This window comes from Lingula anatina, chromosome 2 (genome assembly GCF_051362555.1).
Source record: "Lingula anatina isolate TDL-2025a chromosome 2, LinAna3.0, whole genome shotgun sequence".
Lineage (NCBI taxonomy): Eukaryota > Metazoa > Brachiopoda > Lingulata > Lingulida > Lingulidae > Lingula > Lingula anatina.
Genome location: NC_141768.1, coordinates 32739749 through 32762308, shown reverse-complemented (window position 1 = coordinate 32762308; position 22560 = coordinate 32739749). Strand labels below are relative to the sequence as shown.

Sequence of the window (22560 nt, the reverse complement as noted above, 5' to 3'; positions counted from 1 at the left end):
GTTAATCAACTAACAATTACAAGAAGTTGTAACATCTCAAGGTCAGCCGCGTGACCTAGTTTCGTAATGTGGCCCAGTTTGTTACATACGGGATCTTCTCAGTGTGTGCTCAAAATGGCGACCCTAGCGCTTGCAAGGAGAATTGGTACAAATTACATGAAAGTACTAAGAGTGCCCACGCGAGGTAACAAGGTAATGAATCCCGTAAAAGATAAAAAGTTTAGGAGATACGATGAAGCAAATCCTGGATGGACTGATTCTGTAAGTAGTGAATAAATGAAAGTAAGAGGAATATAATATAAGTTAGAAGTTTTACATGTATTAAACGTAGACTCTAGTTGTTCACTTAGCTGACATTTTTCACTCTCCTAATTGTATTTTTTATCTTTTAAAAGCATAAAACCTTATTGTATTGGCGTACGTGTACGATCTTTTTATTTCGTTGTATTAGTAAATAGCTGTTGATATGCGATGTGTGAAATAAAATGCATTATTCTGTTTGTCACGTATTCCTTGCCCGAACTGACCGAGGCGTTTTTAGTAATTTTGCAGTATTCCCCCCACCCTGTGATTATCTAATTTTTAGTGCTATTCCAAATTCAGTTTAGCATTACTTTGGTCAGTGTCTCTGCTTTTCAACGAAATTAGTTTGGAAATTTACTATTATCTTTTTAAAATAAACTTTCCAGTTCTTAAACCCATGAGATTACAGCAAGTTTTTACCTTAAGTAGCGATAACCTTGGCACTTATGGTATTTTAAAGATATAAAGTTTTATGTGAAAAAATCTTTAAATTAGTAAATTGATTGCCAAACAAATTTTTGAGTAGCAGAGACATTGTTCAGTCATCACACAAATTTAGTCAGAAAAGATATTGAATTATATTAGATTTATATGGTTGGGATGGGGGTGCTACAAAAACGCTGTGTTTTTGACTTAAGTAGTTTAAATAGGTGCTGTGCACCTCATTTATTTAGTTTCTAATTCAAACAAATTTTCTCTTCAGTCACAAATGTTACCTATGAGAGAAATAAGCAAGTGGAAGTTTGCTGCTGGTTTGATTTTGACAGTTTCATCTGGGTTGAATCTTACCAATTTTTATTTACACTACACTTATTTAACCCATTTGGAAGAAGAGGAGTGATAGTGAGAACATAACTTTATTGATTTATTTAAAATGTTGTGAAAATAAACATACAATGTTTTGCTTTACAAAGTAGAGTTAATTTTTATAGGGTTTTTGAATCATTGAATTTAAAGAGCCTCAGTATTTTTGTTTAATTTAGATTTGCAGAATGAATAATGCCTAAATACTTTTATTTAGGTTTTTGATATGTACTATACTTATTTACACATGAAAAATATTAATACAAATGCCATTCAGCCAACACATTTGGCCTGATACTATGACTGGGTTCTCATCCCTAGTTTGATCCATCTGGATCGATCTATCTCCCTGGGGAGTCTCACTAAATACTGTCAACTTAACCAGCTTAAATGTCTGTCACGCCTACCGATTCAGCTAGGGGATAATTACTCCCTAACAGCTTTACTAGGCGCGACAGACATTTAAGCTGGTAAATCTGATAGCAATTTAGTGAGACTCCTCAGGGAGATAGATTGATCCAAATATCTGTGGGAATGATCCCTATGGCTTTCCAATCTTTTTATTAGGCCGCATTCACATCGAGTTGAGCCATGGCTCTACAAAGCCACGACCTAAATATGGCGGACGTACATGAAAAGAAAACCGCCTAATCTTTTAATAGTCTCCCTGCCTCTCACACGCCTCCCCATGCGTCGTCCCTGCGGGGGTACAATCATCTCAGCTCCATTGGGACGACACATGGGGAGGCTTGTGAGAGGCGGGGAGACTATTAAAAGATTAGGCGGTTTTCCTTTCATGTACGTCCGCCATATTTAGGTTGTGGCTTTGTAGAGCCATGGCTCAACTCGATGTGAATGCGGCCTTATAATCATCTTTCACCTCTTCAAGTCGCATGCTGCTGAAAAGATTTTTTTTACCAGTTCTGCTACCGTAAAATCATACATCAGTTGAAGACAGTCATAAGGGACTTCTGAATGTAAGAAGCATGTTGAAATTTGTTTCTTTCCAAAAATAAACTTGTACAAAATAGGGTATGGAATGGAAATGGCTTGGCCCAAGTGCTCTAGGAACAGAAATTCAACAGTATATTTTTGAGCAGGAATCTACCCATGCCCTGCATCTTGAATGATATTGATGAAAGTCAATTGGTCTACTTGGGATGTATTATTTCACAGCAGCATAACTGGTAGACAAGCAGATGGATCTCTCCTTATATTCCAACTGCTATTGACAACAGATGGTTAGCTTTATGCTGGACAGCAATGTGCAACTTGCAGAGATAAATGGTTGAAAAAATATTTGAGAGACCTTGTGGATGTGTTGTACCCTCTACCAGGGCAACAGATTGATACAAGATTTTCACAGATATGTCTTTAGTTAAATAGATGGTTATTTGGTTCTCTATCACCCTGTAATGAAATCTCAAGGATGATTACATGACACAACTGCTCAGGCACTGCCCCTTAACATGCCCAAGCCAAGTCCCCTTGACAGAAATCAAGACAGTTAATTGCTCTGATTTTAATCACTTGCTCTTTTGCGACAGATAAAAATAGCCCCTTCTGAATAGCTTGTTATTTCAGGTTGAACTGAGTAATCTCCAGTAGTAGCACTCTACAGAGCGGATGCGATGCCATCTGTGGGCATGCAGATTTAATTGCTTCTATCTGGCCAAAAGTTACAGGGTGGCTTTTTGAAAATTTGCCTATGACATCTGCCACCCTGGTAGAGGGTAGGTGTGTTGTTTGAATGGCATTTTACAGTCAACATCTTTCATGTATTAGCACACGTAGTAGATATGTTCCCTCTACCAGGGTGGCAGATTATATAGGGAAAAATGGGAAAATCCACCCTGTGACTTTTGGCCAGTTGGAAGCAGTTGAATCTGCCCGCGCTCATGTGGCATTGTACCAGCTATTTAGGGAGCTACTAAGGAGATTCCTCATTTAACTTCAAAATGTACTAACAAGCGTTTCAGAAAGGGCTTTTTTTATCTGTCACAAAAGAGCAAGTGATTTAAATCAGCAATTAACTGTCTTGATTGCTGTCAAAGGGACTTAGCCTGGGTCTGTTAAATGCCAGTGCCTGAGCAGTAATGCAAACAATTACCAGCCATGTAATCAACCTAGAGATTTCATTACAGGGTCAGAGATAGTAAAATGACTGTCTATTTATCTTAAGACATATCTTTGAATATCCTGTGAAAAGTAAATCTGTGGCCCTGGTAGAGGGTAGTAGATATGAAAGAACATGGCACTTTCTCATTCCCGCTTATTACCTACTGTCAGTATAGTTTCTTGAAATATGCCTTTCGTCTTTTCAGATCTTACAGATTGATTGAAGATGTACATGTGATGGATTACAGCACAGTTTACAAACATTCTATCGCACCTTTGAGGTGGAAGATTGTTTTAACACTTCAAGCTATTTGAATGGAGAAAAAATTGACATGAAACTGAACACTCCTAAATAAGAATAAATTATTACATTCTGTAGTACAAAAACTATTCCTCAGCCTCTAAATTGTTCTAGGTAATTGAATCAGAAAAGTTTCAATTCATAAATATCACTAATTCACTTTTTGTTTTGTTGTGTGTCACTTAGTGGTTAAAAATAACATCCAATAAAGATGATTACTAAAAAGTAGTTGTGCTTGTTGTTTACTCGTCAAATGATCCATATTAAGGGATTCCAGGATACATGTTTGATCAGGGTGAGAAATAAAAAAAGAGGGTTAGCTCTTTAAGTGATGAACCAATGGCATCGATTCTTGCTTTGAGCAAAAAGACGTTATTGACAGCCAACTGTCAACCATTCATCAGCTGTCTCATTTTATGCTTAATCGTTCCATAGTGCAGGGGTCGTTGCTCCAGAGGATTGTTTCCTACGGTATGAATCCGATCTTATGTCTGAGTGGGTCGGGGATCCGGAATGCTGGCCCGGACCTGCATGCACCGGCAGGACTGGTTGATACGCTGAGATTTTTGGTAAACAGCCCCAGCTATCAGAACAGACTCTCAAAAGAATATGTGCTGGCGGGACTGCTCTTAAAATCGTTTTAATTACTGTTTTTATTGTATTATTTTAGACATATATTAATTTTTTTTACTCATCTTTTAAGGTGGTTTTAGTAATAAATAAATAAATAGTCCAATGTTCAGCAGCCACATCACCAGACCGATGAAGCGAGTTCCAGGGTAGAATCCTGCAACTTGACTTTTTTTTTTTTTGCTTTGGAAAGAAATATTTTAGATTGTTCCCAATTTTTTTTACAGGACTTTATAATAACCCAATAGTTAATGTATACATGTAATTGCACTGTGAAATGAAAACCTAATGTTCCTTCTTCTGCAATGACCTGTATTTGATTTTTCAGGTGTCTAAAATAAATTTGAGTCAAGTTTAGTAGTTTTCTAAAAACCATTTTGTATCCAGAAAATCCTGTAGAAAGCACCTTTAATACATAATTGAATTCTTAGACTTCCATGTGCAGTGCCTGCGTGTAAAAGATTTCTTTCAACTTCATAACAGTAAGACATAAGTAATTTAATTCGACATGTATATAGATTTATTGTGATCTTTGAACAATTGGTATGAAAGGGTGCGTCTAAATTATGACTGACGGCATTTAAATTTCCAATATTGCTCTGGGTAGTTAAAACTGGCTAATCACTTCAATAATATCAATAGAATATACTATAAGTACTTCTGAAATAGTACATACATTTGGCCATTAATAATTCCAATAAAGTATCCAATTCAGTTTTTTTTCTATGCATAATTATTTTTAATTATATTCCTCCATCCACACACCAAAAGGAAGCAAAGCAAATATTTGGCAAAAAATATACAATCTAAAATATCTCTTTTATATAAATTCTTTAAATCTTTTTTATGCGTAATGGGAACAATAGTTGCCTATGCTACAAGTATAAGAACCGTGAGAGCTAATGGCAAAGTTGTGAATAGCTTGTAGAATCTTTGGATCTGATGCCACTCGACCTTCACCAAAAAATATTACCCTAAAAATAGTTTCCAGTGTCTTGCTGTCATCATGTTTCAATCAATAGAAATAATCTGAGATGGCCCAAAGTCTTGCAACTTAGCATAAAATTGAGTGAGCTTTTGCAGGATTTAGAGGAGAGTGTGGGCAAAAATAACTGTACTCTTTTGATTGTGATATATGGCAACATGCAAAAGCTGGCAAAATTTGTATATATATGTATATATGTATATATATATATATATATATATATATATATTGATTACTCTCTGGTTCTGTCAAATTCTAGTCTATTGCGTAAAGATATGAATTCACCATGTTGCTGATGTCTCTTCTGTATTACTTTCTAGAAGGACTCGTGAAGCAGAGAGACACTTATTGGTAAAGAGTTAAAACCCCAACTCACATGGATTCTCAGACTTAATATAGTCTTGTATGAAATCACACAGTGATAAATGTTTCATTTTAGGCTATGTCAGTTGATTCCCATTGTACCAGTATCTTATAAAATTATATATGACATTTATATATGCATTCTTAGTAATCTTGTGCAAAATATATCTCAGACTAATGTATATTCTTAGTTCACATCTGCATAATACCACATAATCCCCTCTGATTAGAATTTTTAAGAATTATATTTTTAAGAACATTTTTCTTGATTTTGGCAAATAACGAATTTTGTTACGTGACTGATAAAATTCAATTGAAATTCCTTTAAAAATAAAAATGCAAGCTATAAGTCCACAGAAATCTGACACATGGGATCCTTATATTAAGTATGCACCTTGCCAGATGCACCTCATTTACAGTTTGCCCATAGTGGTGGACAAATAGATGTCAGATGTACAATCGCCACCAGGATAGCGGATTTCATGGGCCAGGGATGGGCCTCCAGGTTCTTGCCCAAAATCCACCAGGAATGCTCTGTTGAGGGTCAGTCCACCTTTTTCTGTGTCAACATCAATTTGAAGCATCTTGGAACCATGCCTGCAGGAAAATTCTAACATTATAAAAGTGGTGAAATATATCCACTTAATAACCATCATATAAATGAGCAAAAATGTTTATTAGCTTGGTACTTAGATCATATATGACAATTATAAAACATAAGCTGAAATACTTTTGTATCGTTAGCTAACAAACAACCTGGACTAGGCCTTCATCAGACTGATGTGAGTACTTACTGACCGCTAGGTGTTATAGCGGCCAGGACCCTCTGATAAATGTCAGGTAGTTCGACACCTTCATCCCTATTCATGGGTGGCCTGCTGTCAGTGAGTAACAACATCTATTCACATCATTCTGATGAAGGCTTATGTCCATAAACTAAGGGTATGAAAATATTTCTGCTTGTGTTTTATAATTATCATATGTGAACTGTAATATAAATCCATGAATGAGACCATGATAGACTTATTCAAACTAATTTTGATGTTGTGATGCTACTATCAGTAGTGCTGTCACATCAGCCCTTTCACACAAGTACAAACAATTCAGTAAAATTAAGAAAAAAAAATCCAATTCATAAATCAATTCCTCAAAGAAAACTCTCAAATTCTTAAAATATAAATAAAACTTACTCAACCATATCTGGATAAAACTGCTTATCCCATCCACTGTACAGTGAAGTAGTGACATACAGTCGTTTTCCATCCAGGCTGAGTTGGATCATTTGGGGTGCACCATGCACGCGCTTTCCATTCATGTAGAGAGGCTCTGGCTGCTCCTGTGCACAGAAATCACAACAAAATATAGAATTTTTTTTAGGTTAGAATTTAGAAAAAGAGGAAAAAAGAAACCAGCATAGCTTGGGGTGGGCGGGGGGACTTGGTCAAATATTGAGTATCTTTCTTTTACTTTCTTGTAGCAGGGTTAGATTTTTCTTGCACCCCTGTTTTTTTGTGGACCCACTGCATTGTGAGTGCCTATAAGAACTAAACCAGGAAAGCTAGGTTACAGGTGCAGACACAATGTGTACATATTATACTCTAAATGGCAATTTTCAGCAAGCTTTTTCTGTCATTACTCCAAACACTGTATCTGCGTGAAATCAAATCTTTCAGTTTCTGTGAACATGACAAATGTCATTTACATATGCATCACGTTAGTTTCCGTTCACATTTCAAAGTATTGAAACTGATGCTCATCACCAAAGTTGTAAAAGCTTTTTGCAAGGACTATAAAATAACGTTATCAATGTCATACTTCAGGATGCAAAGGCTTTATATAAAGGCTGAAAGGTGTCAGAAAAAGCTTTCACAAATTTTGTTGTGCCATCAATTTTTATACTTTGAAACATGCCGTTACTATAACGTTTCCATGAACACTTCGAACTTCAGTTTTATACCTACCTTCAATTCTTTGTCCTCTAAAACTTTGACTGGCCCATCCTTACAGATACTTCCATTCAGCCACACCTATCAGATGAAAAGAAAGAAGTTATCTAGATTTCAAATGATGTGTGGCACTTGCTATGTATGAAGACATTTGATTTGTAACTGTGTGTGTGTGCGTGTGTGTGTGTGTGTAAAAAGTACCTGTCCGACCAGTTTTGGGTTCCTGGTGTCCGTGACATCATACTGACGAATGTCTCCATGCAACCAGTTGCTGAAGTACAAGAAGCGGTCATCCATGGACAGGAGGATATCTGTGATCAAACCTGGCATCTCAGGCAGCGCCCAACCCTGAACCTTCTTAGATGGGACATCAATTACTTTTTCTGCAGCCCAATCTCCTCTCTAAAATGGGGACATAATAAAGAAAGAAAAAAAGGTTGTGCTAAAGAAGAACATCATTTCTGGGGCCTAAAAATGAATAAATTGATCATGATTACAGTCATTTAATGTGCATTTTGATCACTTCTGACCTGAACAAGAGAAGCGGTTGTTTATCAACCACTCATCTATTAGTTGGATCATAAAAGTAGCTTACAGAAGTGTAAATCTAAATTACCAGAAACAGATTACTAGTATCACTAAATGACTAACACTTTTTCTCACATCGCAAAGCCAATTTCAATCAAATGTGAAAAAAAAAAAAAAAAAAAAAAAAAAAACACACAGAAAATCAGGTAGCTGAAAATTACCTCAGTCCTGTAGAAACGGAACACATTAGTGCTTAAGGCACATCCAACGAAGCCCTCTGGTCTGTCTGGGTTGTGCATGAAGCGCACTTCCAAGGGTATGGCCCCTTCAACCTTCCCCAGGTCAATAGTCTGCTTGAGAATGTGATTATCCCAATCCCATACATTAATACTGTGACCATAATGACCTTGTCAAGAAGTGGGGAAATGCATATATATATGTATTTATATACGAGGCAACATTGTAAATCATTTGTTAATTCAGATCTTTTTTACATATTTTTCCTAATTTTATTTCTGACCATGTGATTACATCAGGGGCTAGTGACATGCTGGTTTTGTTTCATTATGTCTCATTTTGGTGATATACTAAATGGTTAAAATGACAGAAACTTTGAGGCACAGGCCCATAAAAAAGAAAAGCCCACCAATCTCGATCTACTGTCTGTTGCTTGGTGACACTTTTGATTTAATATCAGCAGTTATAAGATCCTGTTAACTCTTAAAAACATTTTCCTCTGATAACTGTAATAGATTTCTATTGTATATAGAGAGCATGGATTCCCAGTAATGTATATAAACCACTTCAGACAATGACTCATTTTATTCTTTTGCTCGTGCCTTGGTAACATTGTGTGGAAACAGCTTTACAGCTGTCTGGTAGTGAGGTAGACCTGTTTTGAAGCATTTTTCTGTTCCTTTTACATGTCTAACCTTACCCTTCTCATAATCTTCTGGATTAAATCCATTCATCAGTACTTTAGGAGTTCCCCACTGGCTGCTGATCATAACATTAAATTTTGGCTGATACCAGAAGTCGTAGCCAAATTCAGTGGTGTTTCCAGGCTTTTCCCAGTTCCCCTGTACAGCAAAATCACAACATCCATCCAAGATGACAAAGCCACCTGAAACATTTTCAATGAACACGAAAAAGAAACATTATATTCTTTTATTATCATATATTATAAAATCAGCATGGATTTTGATCTTATATCCAAGGATATGACGTCTGGTAAAAACAAATTGGCCAATGTCATCATCAAACATAATATTGAACAATGACATCAACAATTTTTTGACCACCAGCTGAAAGAAAATGAATCAATTTATTAATCAGAGAATGACAATGTCAAATAAAAGCATCTTTCAATGTTATTTTGAAGAACACTGACATTTAAGTATTAGATAATATACTAAAACATGCAATTATAGACTCATACGTCAATATGTTGTTTTGCAGACCTCAGAAAAGTGATACCAACCTGCAACTGGGATGATATCACTTCAATGAGGTCTACAAAACAACATGTGTTCTCTCTGATATTAGTAAATCAACCCAAATCTCTCCAAAATCTGATTTGCTCGAAATCAAATAGCCTTATCAACAACATCTATGGTTATGCAACAAAGGAAATAATGGCTTCAAAGCTAACACAATCTGAACTATACACTTTACACTAGAAAGAAAAGAAATTAGACAATATGATTTATACTGAACACCACTGGAAATTTTAGCACTGCAGTCCAATGCATCTGCCAGAAAAGCCATGCTGTTTATTAACTTAGAAGACAGCTTTTGTAACAAACCTTTGGCATTTCCTTTTGGATCTCCCAAACAGCTTATCATAACTTGACCATTGGCCAAACAATGGGCAGTGTGGGGATTTCCAAGACCAGTCTTTTGGTAAACCTCTTCGGGTTCCACAATCTATAAATCATATGTTTAAAACAAACCATCATTTTCTTCTAGCTTTTCTAACACTTCTAAAACCAAAAGCGATTGAAGGACTTTTGTGGGATTTGAGATGATCAAGTATGTCAACTCTCATGTGGCTTCCCTGCCCCTAAACCAAAAATCACAGCAGCAGAGAAGGCTGGGTTGGTTGTTATCACTCAGCTAAAGCTGGACCTTATCTTGAGAGCAATACAGAATCCCCAATGGATATACACAACTATTAGTATAAGAATGGTGGCTTCTGTGCCGTGTTGAGACCATGCAGGCATTTCTGTATACCCGGAGGCATACTGCTAACAAAGGCAGTGATGACAAAGACTTAGTATTCTTCTAAAGCTCTTTATTTTATTGCCAAAATGTAAATTATCAAACCAAAGGAATTTTAACCCTTTCCGACAAATATGGGGTTGAAACAAGATCTGAGTAACACATCTTAACAAGTAAATATAGCAAAACAATCCCAAAGAGTAAATCAACTGTCCAAATGACTTACATGAATAATGGGTGCCCAGATTCTACGTTGATTCAACGTTGATCCACCAAAATTAACGTTGATTCAACGGTGAATCAATGTCATTTGTCTGCTGGATGAAGGTTGTGGGAAATCTGTTAATAATTAACTAGCATAATTCACAATTGACACACGGTTGTGAAAACATTCCTACTCTGCAATACAGAGGGTGTGTCTGGCAAGGAGCGTGTTCTGCTAAATCATCCCCAATCACAAAGAGGTCCCTCAACCACTTTTGAAATTGCCAGAACGTCTAGAAGGGCCTCTGGTTGTTAGATGGTACCTTTAGCAAATGATGTTACTTAAATGTAACTAACTTCAATGCAGGCAAAAAAATACTACACTGCAGCGAAATGAAACTTCATGCTGACAAAACCAAACAAAATTTTATAAAACTGAACTGCAATCAAATAAAGCATGCGCACTTTACAGGCTTAAAAGGGTTTTAAGTTTTTAAAAGCAAACAAGAAAGAATACCTTGTAAATTTTGGGTTGAACAGGATCAGTGTCAGTGTCAACAATGTAAATGCGAGTGCTCATCAAAGAAGGCATAACCAGGCGATTTCGTTTCTTCGTGGGATCATCATAGCAGCTTGAACAGGCATTCCAGCCAGTGTGATGAAGCTCATCTCCTAAGTAGGGCATGTCCAGGCGATGGATAACCTGCAGGTTCAATAAATAATACAATGTACCAAAGTTGTGTAAAGTGCCTTTAAAAATTCAAACAAAGATTTAACTACAGTTATTACCAATAATAAGAATGATATTAATAATAATAATTTTGCTCTGTTTTTCTGGTTCAAACCCAATTTCTGTAAAAGCTATAACTATACTAAAGAGAATATATATACATTTAAACATACAATAGGGTGGTACATGCACCATAACCCAGAAAAGCTATCCAAATTAGGGTTAGCACTTACTTTGCAGTAATTCTTTGAATGAGGATCAATATCCACAGTGGCCAAATAATCGGGTCCAGTTGTTGCGGTGTTTCTACGAATGCAAGGCACATAGACAATCTTTTCCCGCGGAGCATTCCTCATTGCATCAAGGGGGCTTTTATACCCTGGACCTACTTCTTGACAGGCTGCAATATGAATAAGTGAAAGGTAAAGCTGGATATGTTTTTTTCTTTCTTATAATTTGGGCTGCCAAATTAACAGTACCATAAAATATCAATTTTTTAATATTCAACTTTAATTTTCAATCAATTACAATTCATAATAAATATGTTAAAATATCAGATATTAAATATAATGATAAGAATAATAATACGTTGACACAATGATCAGCATATTGAATTTGGGAAATATAATTTCTAAAGCTTGGCAGTCTCAGGTAACATAGATTTTAAATATGCACATATTTCTCATCAGATTTTATCACCTTTAACTGTAAGAACAAAGTGGTCAGTATTGCAGTGGGTGTGCTGACCATGTACATCCACTGCACCTTATTTCATAATTGAACACTTTTTTGGGTGCACACCCTTCAGTGTGTGCAGTGGGACAGTCTAGGTCAGTCTTCAGTAAGTCTCACAATAATAGTGGCAGAATTTATTGGAAAGAAGCATATAATGGTGGGTGAAATATTTACCCCCGCCAAGGAGGTTATGTTTTCATCCCGTTTGTTTGTTTGTTTGTCTGTCTGTTATCGACATAACTCAAAAAGTTACGGACCGATTTTGATGAAATTTTCAGGAACTGTCAGAAGTGGGCCAAGGAACAGATGATTAGCTTTTTGTGGTTATCCGGATCAATAATCAATCAATAAACAAAAATATCGAAAATTTAGGGGTGAAACGGCATTGGATGGAGACTTTGCTACCTTGGCGGAGGTCTGTGCTCTCTGAGTGCTTTTCTAGTTATGTATATAATTTATTAAATACATTTGTTAACCATGTTTTATTGATGTACATGGTCAAACATAGTAATTTAAACAAGAATTCTTGAAATGATCTTGTGGTAATGCATTTCAGTTCAATTTGGAAGGTAAAATATTTCATAGCTCTGAATAGTATCTATAGATAGTAGCAGAAAAGGTGTTTAAAGTACGAGTTAATTTGTATGCTAAGCAATGAGTTGTAATTTGTTTTTTGTTTTTAGTTCACTGCAGTGTCTGGCATTTAGGAGAAATAAAGGATTATGCCCGTTGAAAATTTGTCTTCTTAATTCTGTGGCCCTGATAAGTTACAATAACAATCTTACTGGCTTCAGTTTGTTGTAATTTATTTGAACTGTTGGCATTACCACAGCTGTATCCTTTTTGATTTTTAGTTTTTCAATTTTGGTTTTATTTTTACTTGCTGCATATTTATTTAAAAAAAAAAAGAAAAAAAAACTTTGGTAACTAGAGTCAGACTTCTATAGTAACTTTTCCCATTATTCCTTTAAACAATTTGGGGGATGGTCAGAATCTAATATTTTAAAAAATTGTAAGGGTGCACTGCAATGAGCATAACACCTAGGCATAGGCACAGACAGAGCCAAAAGTCTAGTGGGATCAAGTTGTAATTATATGGGACATAAATCCACAACATGGGTACACAGGCCCTAGTAGTCTAGGAAGAAAGGGGTAAGCGACTTGTATCTGCCAACATGACATGGAACCAGTTAAAACCAGTGGAAGCCGGTCGAAGCTTTCTAACCTAACCCTAGTAGTGCTGAGCCCGGAATATTCTGGCACGCATTGGCACGCACTGTGAGCGAGACCCGGATTATTCCCTATACATCACACTCTTCCAACTTCAAAGTGTATTTATAACCATCCAATGGGAAAAAGTCCATAGCAAAACGGAAATTATGGATAGCCAATTGAAATAAAACTAATGTTCAGGAGTGCTGCCCATATGCTAAAACTGGTGGTACTAATAATGTGACAACCTTGCATCAGGTGACAGCAAAGGTCAAGGCTTGATAAATATTAATTTAGATAAAAAAAGAGATCTAAAAATGATGAAACCAGAGCACAGGAGGCGTGATGCTGAGGGCAATAACCTTTATATACTGTACATATACTGAGCATGTCATTGATCAGGACACTGAAGTCAGACCATTTCCTGCCAATAATATACATGCATTTGAAGAATTATTGTCAACAGCTCTAGAAGAAAAAAAAATTGACAATTCTTTAATGCATTTCATTTAACACTACAAAAGGGGGTGCTGGAAAAATTTCTCCCCACTTGTTTATGTAAATATCAGCATCAAATGTATATTTAGTTAAGTCTTTAGATAAGATATATAAGGTTGAAGAGGTGCAGACAAAATTGATAAGTTAGTTAGCAAGTGGGGGCTTTGTGTGGGCATGCAACAAAATTCTTTTTTTGTCTTTTAAACACACTGATGTTTAATGAGCATAGCACTAATTAAATTTCTGTCAGTATTTTTTTAAAATTTGAATAATATCTGAATAATATCTATAGATATTTGAATAAAATCTGAATAATATCTGTATTTTACACTAAGCAGAGGAGATTTCAAATCAAGCAATGTGGGCAAATTGTTTGGGCATAAAAACAACAGCATTAACTAGGTTTTTCCTCGGAACTGTGTTAAATTTTCCCCACTTACCAAGGCAATACTCACTGTGCCTTTTTTCTATAAAGAAAATATATTTCTGTAAAATTAAAGTCAGTTGGGCTTGTTAACCAAATTGGCAGTTTTGTTTGGCCTAGCCACGATCATCATCACAGTAACATCCAACACTGGGTTGCTTATATCCATTAAATTGATGGAAATGGAACAGCTGTTTGCTTATACATGAAGTTAGAGAATTTAATAAGATGTTTTGCTCACAATTTTGTGTTTTAACATAAGGACATCTATACACCTCTATATAAAATGGAAAACATTATTTAAGGGTGTCTGTGGCATGGTTTTCACACATATGAATATTGCCTAGATACTAACAAATCAATTTACATCCCTATATGTATCACAACAGCTTATGTGAAGTAAAACATGCATAGGAGGTAATAAATACAAATCTAACAATGTAAACACATGGTCCTGTATTAAACATTCTGAGTGTGGACTGAATAATTTTTCAGAGTCATGGAAACTAATATCCATCTATCTGAATTTCAAATGTGCTTGCTTTATTACTTGTAACGGGTACATAACTCACTGACAGAAATTTTATAGGGGCATTTTCTGAATACCTAATATTTTCTAAATAACTAATATTTGACATTGCTCAAAATAAAGAATGCTAGGAACCTTCACTTAGATGCATTTCACAAGGAATCTTAAAAGTCGCAATCTCTCTTTAAAAAAATCCATTTAAGTGTAGCTTTTAAATGTGGTTCTGTCGCAATGACATCCACTCTTAAAGCCCACTTGGTTTCAGCTACATCTACATTTCTAGGTATATTTGTTTCTGCTGACATTAAACAAACACAAAACATACATGAAGAGTGTAATTTGAGTGGTGATAAACGGAAAACTGCTGAAATTTCTGGGAATATTCTATAGTTTCAGGCCTACCCAACTACCAGACTCGGCACCTACAGATCCAGAATAAACCGGTATATCAGATGATCCTAAGCGGGGTTGGAAAGTAGTGCATCTCATCTAGATTCATGCGCTGCTGCAATTTCCCTGTTTATGCTAAAAATCTGACAATACCGCAATTTTTAAACTTAAACCACGGCTAGCGCGTAGAACAAAAGACTCGGCCGTGCTGTATTCGACATACAAACACGTCATGTACGAGTGCGTTCCACGGTCTGTTGCACTACTAGTGTAGTAGCCAATCAGAGGCCGTGGTTTAAGCCAGATACAACACTCGTCGCCAAGCTGTACGTGAAATTATTCGTGTATTGTCTCACCTGCGGCTCGCCAATACATTCGTTATATTTCACGTACAGCTCGGCAACTCGTATTGTATCTATCACATAAAATTTAGGTTGGAACATAGCCAGTGATGTTTTGTAAATAAGAACTTGCAAACTTATATATTAATTTAGAAAAGTAGACGTAATTTTGATAGCGGAAGCTTATTCTGTCGGGGGTTAAATATTTCCATGGTGTGTTTTGACAAGAAGTTAAAACTTTGACCAATGATATTATGTACAGCAAATGTTCACCTCTGTGATGGACTCAGCTCTCATATTATCTTTAAACAGATATAAACCATATCCCAAAGTTGATGCCATAGTACCAGTATAACAATACTGAGGTTTACTGTAACAGAAAGTCTGTCCTCCATTTAGTTATAATGGTTAGGGTTAGTATGACATTAAGTGGGTCAAATTCTAGAGGGGGTGGGGTGGGGCTTACCTGTACAAATGAATAATAATAACAACAATATAAGAATAATATAAATAATAGTAATCTTTATTGAGATATTGCAACCACCACAGTTAATAATTGATGTTACATTTATTTAATTCACAATTCAAAGGAAGCCTGGTCATTTTGGCTCAGTTGCGCAATAGGTATAGTTATCGCTCTCGCTTCCCTGAGGAAGATACACAGACGCTCAAAGCTAGCAAACGCACCATTTCTCCACTACCAGACAAGGCCTGCTAGCTGCTTCAACCGCTTAGTGCCGAGTGCCAAGCGGGGGAGACAGCAGGTACCGTTTATTTGGGCTGCATGGTATGTCCCCGGACAGGGTCAAACCCACATCCTCCTGCTCCAGAGGCGAGCACTCTAACCACAAAGCTTTCCGACCCTGTGCAACAAGTGGGATTCTGTCACGTTACACCAGTTAACTATACAGCCACAACTTCAATTAGTGCAGATTATAATTAACTACACCGACTAAAGCGTGATTAATATCTGAAACATATTTACCCATTGTTTAAAATGTAAGTCTTGCAAGTCTCGCAACGTGCACACACAGCTTTGCTCAGCTATCTGGTTTGTCCCTGTTTGTGACTTGCACTTTGGTTTGTGTGGTCTTACAGTGAAGTTGGAATATCAGACATTGCGCAAGTAGGCTATTTTGAGCGACACCACTTGTTGGCTCCTGCGATTATCGCACACTCACTACACAGTGACCACAGGGTCCGCTGTATCGTGCCAAACGACTGCACATGCGCGCAAAGCGCGTTTTGTGAAACTTTTTCTCATCGAGGTACGACGTCTTTACACCTGTACGTGCTTAATCGCACCCTGTGGGATTTCACGTAATTAACGGGAACGCGTTTCTCACCATATATGTATAAGAAGACGAGGTTCAAATTAGTGGTTTTATCAGAAGTAGCCTACATGTTGTCTGGTATAGTAACCTGCTAAAACAGGCTGGCATTCACAAATTTATGGTCTTGAAAAACGCTTTCTGGTGTCAATTAAAATGTAAACGATAGGCCTACTAAATACACAAGTGCCCTCTACGCCTACACCTATTTTTATTTGGGGTAGGGGGGGTGGCTGTAAAAAGTCAACTTACGATGCAAACAGGTGATTTATAAAGAGAGAGGGGAATCTGTGAAAGAATTTTGGTCAAAAATTGTTGACGAGTTGACCTAGCTTTCATTCCATCAAACTGAGCTAGAGGCCTCTTAAAACGCAGTTTATTTCCGTTGATTGTTTCTAAAAATATAGCTAGATTGTAAAGAAGTACATTCTACTTCATCTGTCAATAAGTATTTAAATAAATAAATCAATAAATAAATCAATAAATAAATAAATAAATAAATACCTATATCTTGCTATGTATGTAAAGATACAGTAGGCCTATAACGTCTAACACGCCGTGCATTATATGATTTCAAATGCAAATTACGCGGTATTGGCCTTGAGGTTTTTCATCTGTTAGATAATTTTCCAAAGAGGGTGAATGCCCAGGTACTTATTCAGATATGTTATTTCTACGGGTCTGTTTCCTAAATTAATTTCTGTTTTAAGAAGATGGGCGGTCTTATTAAAACCGTGACTTTTATTATAGGGGCCTAATTAAAATTACAATAAACTTTTAATTAATTAAAATTTTTGATAAAACGTATGTTGATAATTAACTTCCATCTGGTAAAATAGTTGTGTAACTGAGTGGTTTAGGGAGTTCTGTAGTCCTTGCGCACTCTCTGAGACGAGGCCAGGTCGTCTGCACAAACATTTCAATCGTACTTCTGAAGTGTTGCTATTAAAACAAGGAATTGCTGTGGAATAAATAATATTATAATATTTATACTTTGTAAATAAACTCGTAGTTTTGGCAAAGAAAATTTTAAATCATTGACGTGGAAATTCACTGTTGACAGTTTTCCTCTCCAAATTAAAAGGAAACGCTATTCTAGTCTTGTTTTACTACGTAACCAACACAAGATGGAAGCAGGTGGTTGTCAAGCATCGGTATCGAGTTTACATTTATTCAAATATTGTTCACGTGTTATACTTTAAAGTTGTGTGAAATGTTTTATGCGGACGGTGACGTAAGTATTGTGAGCAACACAAAAAAGCATATTTGAGACTTCGTTGAGATTTGTAACGTTAGTTTTTGTTAGGGTCAAGGACCAAGTTGAATTAAGTTAAATTGGCATTGTCACTTTGGGATGGAAGTATAAGGGGCTTCTAAAGTAGTTTTCAAAATTAAACTATGAGCCCCTGTGCCAGTGTGGGAAAACATCCGATTTGACTGTCTGGCGTAATGTAACTATCTCACCCCACCACAGCAGCAGAGTGGGATCATTGGCAGGTTCTATGTAATCACCCATGCTGTGAACATATATATACCCATATAGGTAACTGTCACACATCTTTACTAGGCAGATCATAATAAACACTAGTAAATAATTCAAGACGTATCAGTGAGTATGATGACAAGAAGAGAAATGCTTCTCATTCTCAACAAGAGAGATATATAGAAAAAGGTCTCTGTCCATTCTAGGTATATATAGTACATGTATATTGATTTATACCACAGCTGACAATTCGAACAATAGGATAATTGCACTTGTATTTTGCATACAGGCTTGCCTGTATTTTAGTACTCTTCGGTGCGTTCATTCTGTTATCCGAAGTGCCAGCTGTGGTATAAGTCAGTTACAACTACAGTACTCTTTGTCCACTGTATGCAACATACAAGAGCAAATTATATCTCAGCTGCGCCTCGATATAATTACGCTCTTATATGTTGGATACAGTGGACAACACATGTTGTAACTAGCACCAACTCCAAATTATCCAGTTTTGTCAGATTTTTCAAGCTTATGTTTTTCTTCTCATATTTCAGTGTAAGAATGGATCATAATTGGAGGTAGCATTTAAAAACCATCTCTACAAGAGAGAGATGAGCAGTCTTCCTAACAACAGTTACAACAGCAGTAGCAGAGAGTTGTCCCCCATACCATCTGACAGTGACACCATTACACCTAGCAATGATCTGGACAAACACAGCCCTTTGCAGTCTCGAGTTGCCAAACAAACTGACGGTGGCCATGGAGAAACTGACAGCAGAACTTCAAACAGCAGGTTAGAAAACATAGATGACCAAGGTGTAGAAAAAAGAGAAGAGATGTCAAGCATGGATCAGGATGTTGCTACCAGTGAGGGAGGTGCTAAAGGAAAAGATGGGGAAGGTGATGCCAGTGTCGCGTCTGCTTCCACTCCAGTGCAAGAGATTCATATTGTTGATGAGGCAGTAGATGTCTCTGATACAGGTAAATTATTATTATTTTTATCATATTGATGATGGTAAGTATATTAAATACCATGAGCTGGCAGCTCTCATACTTGCTAGATGCACCTTAATCATGATTGGCGATCACTTGCTGAGCAAGTCAGAATATAATCCCAGCATACTGAGTAGGTGGTTTTATATGGAATTAGTTGAGATTTTCCCGAGTGTAAGGATATCAAGTTAATGAGACAGGCAAAATCTGGTGTTTCAATCATGTGCGAGTGACTAGGGTATGGTAGTGTTAAGACATGTTTTATACACACCTTAACAGGGGTCTCAAATATGACAAAAAGAAGTATAGCCAGCCCTTCAGACTGCCAAGGTTTAAAAAGTTGTCATTTCAGATGAAGATTGGTTGGAGTTCTTATCTCTAGAAACTGCACTTGAAAGTGAAAAAAGTGGAGATATGAATGTAAAAGGTCTTATATTACTAGTATTTGTACTAAACAATAAGAAGAACTCTTATTATTCTAAATATAATTAAACAATTTTTTCATTTCATGACAAAATTGTGTTAATACTTAAACTCTTATGAGGTCATGCTTATATCTCACTAATTGCCTCAATGAGATTTGAGTCTGAGGTAAATATTTAATATTTTGCTATAAAACACATTGTGCGAAAATTTAGTGATTAATTTTTTCGGAACAGGTCACATTTGAACTGTGTGTGTGTGTGTGTGTGTGTGTGTGTGTGTGTGTGTGTGTGTGTGTGTGTGTGTGTGTGTGAGAGAGAGAGAGAGAGAGATAGTTTTTTTAGTGTGCACAGTAACAGTTCTCTAAGTGCAGCAGTGGATAGGACATAGAAAAATCAGTGATTATATTTAAGCGTAACCCTCAGATGGACAAGCTGTTTTGCTTGACCAATGACCTGTGTGCTTGTGCGTGTGCGTGCGTACATGTGTGTAGCTCATTGGCATGACGTATAGTAAATGAAACATTAGAAACAGATTCATATGAAACGGATACATATGCACATTTTGTCCTCGTATGATTTGATTGAATTTGCTGTGCTATAGAAGAACAAGTATATTGCATGTCAAGACTTCATGAATGTTATGAGATTTCATTTTAGTGAAGTGAAAAAAATACAATTGTGCGAACGCATATGCAGTTCACGTAGTACAATGCTTATGTGTCATTCAGGTAGACTTGTTTTGTTTTGTGTTTAGAGTACCATCATAGGGTCAACCTTGAATTCTTGCCAACCAGATCAGCAATTTGGCTTGTATGCAGGAATTTTGTATGAAATTGAAAATGTCAATAAAATGATTAGGGGAGTAGGAGCAGGAGGTGACGTGTGTTTTTCTTTTTAGATTAAAGTCTAGCCCCTACTGGGTATTTATGTTTGGGCAAGCTGTATACAAGAAGTGTATTCATATAACCGTCTTCATTATAGTTTGAGTTGATTTAATTTATTCAATTTTGAAAGATTGAAATCTTATACTGCTGTGCTGTTAATGCATTAAAACAACAGGAGGTTCTTGTTTGACTTGACTGTCTGTGACTTAGGCCTATTAAGCAAATGTAGGCCTTTTAAGCAAAATCTTGCCACCATCTTTGCATAACAATTATTTTAGTTTATATAATGTTATTATGTTGTTTTTTATGTGCGTTTGATGAGAGAGAGCCACACTTATTTTTCCCAGTGGAAATTAAATATTTAATATTTTCATTTTTGTTAAATAGTTTCTTATACTACACAGGTCCAGGTACCCCTAAATATAATTTGACTCCTGTTTCTGTCATCAAATGCCATGTGCAATTTAAGAAAATTACAGTAGTCTTCCACTCTCTAGTGTTTAAGTGGAAAGCCTTGTGCTCAACAACAGCACTGTTAAATCACATGAGGTGACATGAAATGTTCTGCACCAAAAAACTTCAAATAAGATGAAATTGACTGAGGCATCAAAGAGTTTTTTCTAAGTCAAGGGTCAAAAAGTTGATTTCTTGGTTTTCCATGGGAAAGCTATTACCAGATCGGAAAATCTATGTCAAATAGTTGAAAAGTTCTGGGAAATACAAAAACCTGTGAGGAAATCACCATTGGTGGCTTCTTTTCCAAAGAACTGAAACAGAAGTACAGATCTCGACAATAATGACTGTATCGGATCAGAAGTTGCAGGGTGGACTGTCTGACAGACAAGTCGTTTTACAAGTATTTGGGATAAAAAATCTTGAAAACAAATCATCTTTGTTGCTTGCTAATGTCTCCTAGCATCACCATTTGCTTATATATATGAAAAGCATCAAGATAAAGATGATCATATTACCTGCCTCATCATATACTTCCAATTATTTTTTACTTCATAACAGCAAATATAGATTTTCTAGGTCACATTGTATCTTTTCTTTATAATTTATTATCATAATAAAAACATTAATCTATTTTAAAATCGGGGAGATCAGTTTTAATGATTTTTTATCACGGAAATTTATTTCTTTTCAGGGAAAGTAATATAGTTACAAAATTACTTTTCCTGGCATGGAAAGTATGATTTCCTGAACACTTCGACCCCTGAAAATGCCAACTCTTTAGTGTTAGCATTTCGCCTTATTACTTTAAAGGAACCAGACATGTAATTAAGCACATTTTTCGAGGTGACACCCTTTTTCCAAATAATTCTAGTTAAAGTATTTGAGAACTTTGAACACTTCTAAGTTATTAAAATAATAATGATAAAAATAGTTCTAAATGGTGCGTTGTCACTGATTTACAAATCTACAAATATACTATCATTAGCCAATTATTTCCATAAGCCATTCAGGCTGTCTTTTGAGGCCAGCGGCTGTCCAAATGACGGCTGGAGGAAAGCCTTATAATCTATACATATAGATATAATTTTTTCCTCATACTGGTACTGTTTATATATGCATATACTTTTTTTTAAAAACTTACCTTTTTCCTGCATGATAAAACACCTGGTTGTTCACTGTTTATTGTTCGCAATTTATCCCACAGAAATCACGATGTACCTGTATGTATTGCCTTGGCTCAATTTACTGTGTCACTATTTTTTTCACATGGACTGGCTGATATTTTTTGGGGGAGGATAGGTGAACAATTATACTCTCTATAAGTAAATAAAGTATTTTATTTTTATGATATTGTACCCATATAATGTTGAATCCACAAAAAAAAAAAAAATTTGATCAGAAAATATCTTTTCTGTGTGCTACTGATTTAGAACACTATTTTTGCTTGATGTATTACATTTATGAAAAATTTTTATTGCCCCTAATCCCCCCCTTTGTCCTGTGTAAAAACGGAATAACCGGATCTGCTTCATCTCAAAAGGCACATTGGATCATCTATACAAAAGTGATTTTGTTATCTACCTTACATTTGATTTTGTCGATAGACACAGTGTGTATCAGCATTTAATCAGTAAAGGATCATTTTACAAAAAATAATTGCATGTTCTGGTCACATCAGTGATGAACAGATTTTGCGTAATATTTGCATTACTGTTTTACTTTACTTTTTG

General features: G+C 36.0%; 2 protein-coding genes and 1 long non-coding RNA gene across 7 annotated transcripts in view; 2 read left to right on the top strand and 1 right to left on the bottom strand.

The window, feature by feature from the left end:
- Positions 1-74: 74 nt before the first annotated feature.
- On the top strand, positions 75-3754 carry LOC106159129 (uncharacterized). The gene is made up of 3 exons (XR_001237995.3): positions 75-261; positions 1007-1146; positions 3432-3754. It is a non-coding gene; the product is annotated as an uncharacterized LOC106159129 (long non-coding RNA).
- Positions 3755-4650: 896 nt separating this feature from the next.
- LOC106159132 (methanethiol oxidase) lies at positions 4651-22089 on the bottom strand. Of its 2 annotated transcripts, none has more exons than XM_013535331.2 (10): positions 21972-22089; positions 11366-11532; positions 10920-11105; positions 9784-9904; positions 8916-9101; positions 8200-8384; positions 7652-7852; positions 7466-7531; positions 6695-6840; positions 4651-6101 (listed from the first exon to the last, which is right to left on the bottom strand). In XM_013535331.2, the coding sequence occupies exons 1-10, from the start codon at positions 21982-21984 to the stop codon at positions 5918-5920; spliced, it is 1455 nt and encodes a 484-aa protein (XP_013390785.1). In that variant the 5' UTR covers positions 21985-22089; the 3' UTR covers positions 4651-5917. The 2 variants fall into 2 exon arrangements, with proteins under 2 accessions (XP_013390785.1, XP_013390787.1); XM_013535333.2 differs by lacking the exon at positions 21972-22089 and adding an exon at positions 16247-16484.
- The window catches only part of LOC106169506 (uncharacterized), a 33523-nt gene continuing 28645 nt past the window's right edge, over positions 17683-22560 (top strand). For all 4 annotated transcript variants that reach the window (XM_087004174.1, XM_087004172.1, XM_087004173.1 and 1 more), the window contains exons 1-2: positions 17683-17826; positions 18627-19053. In XM_087004174.1, the coding sequence (XP_086860300.1) occupies positions 18684-19053 (370 nt within the window). In that variant the 5' untranslated portion in view covers positions 17683-17826; positions 18627-18683. The remainder of the gene's footprint in view (positions 17827-18626; positions 19054-22560) is intronic.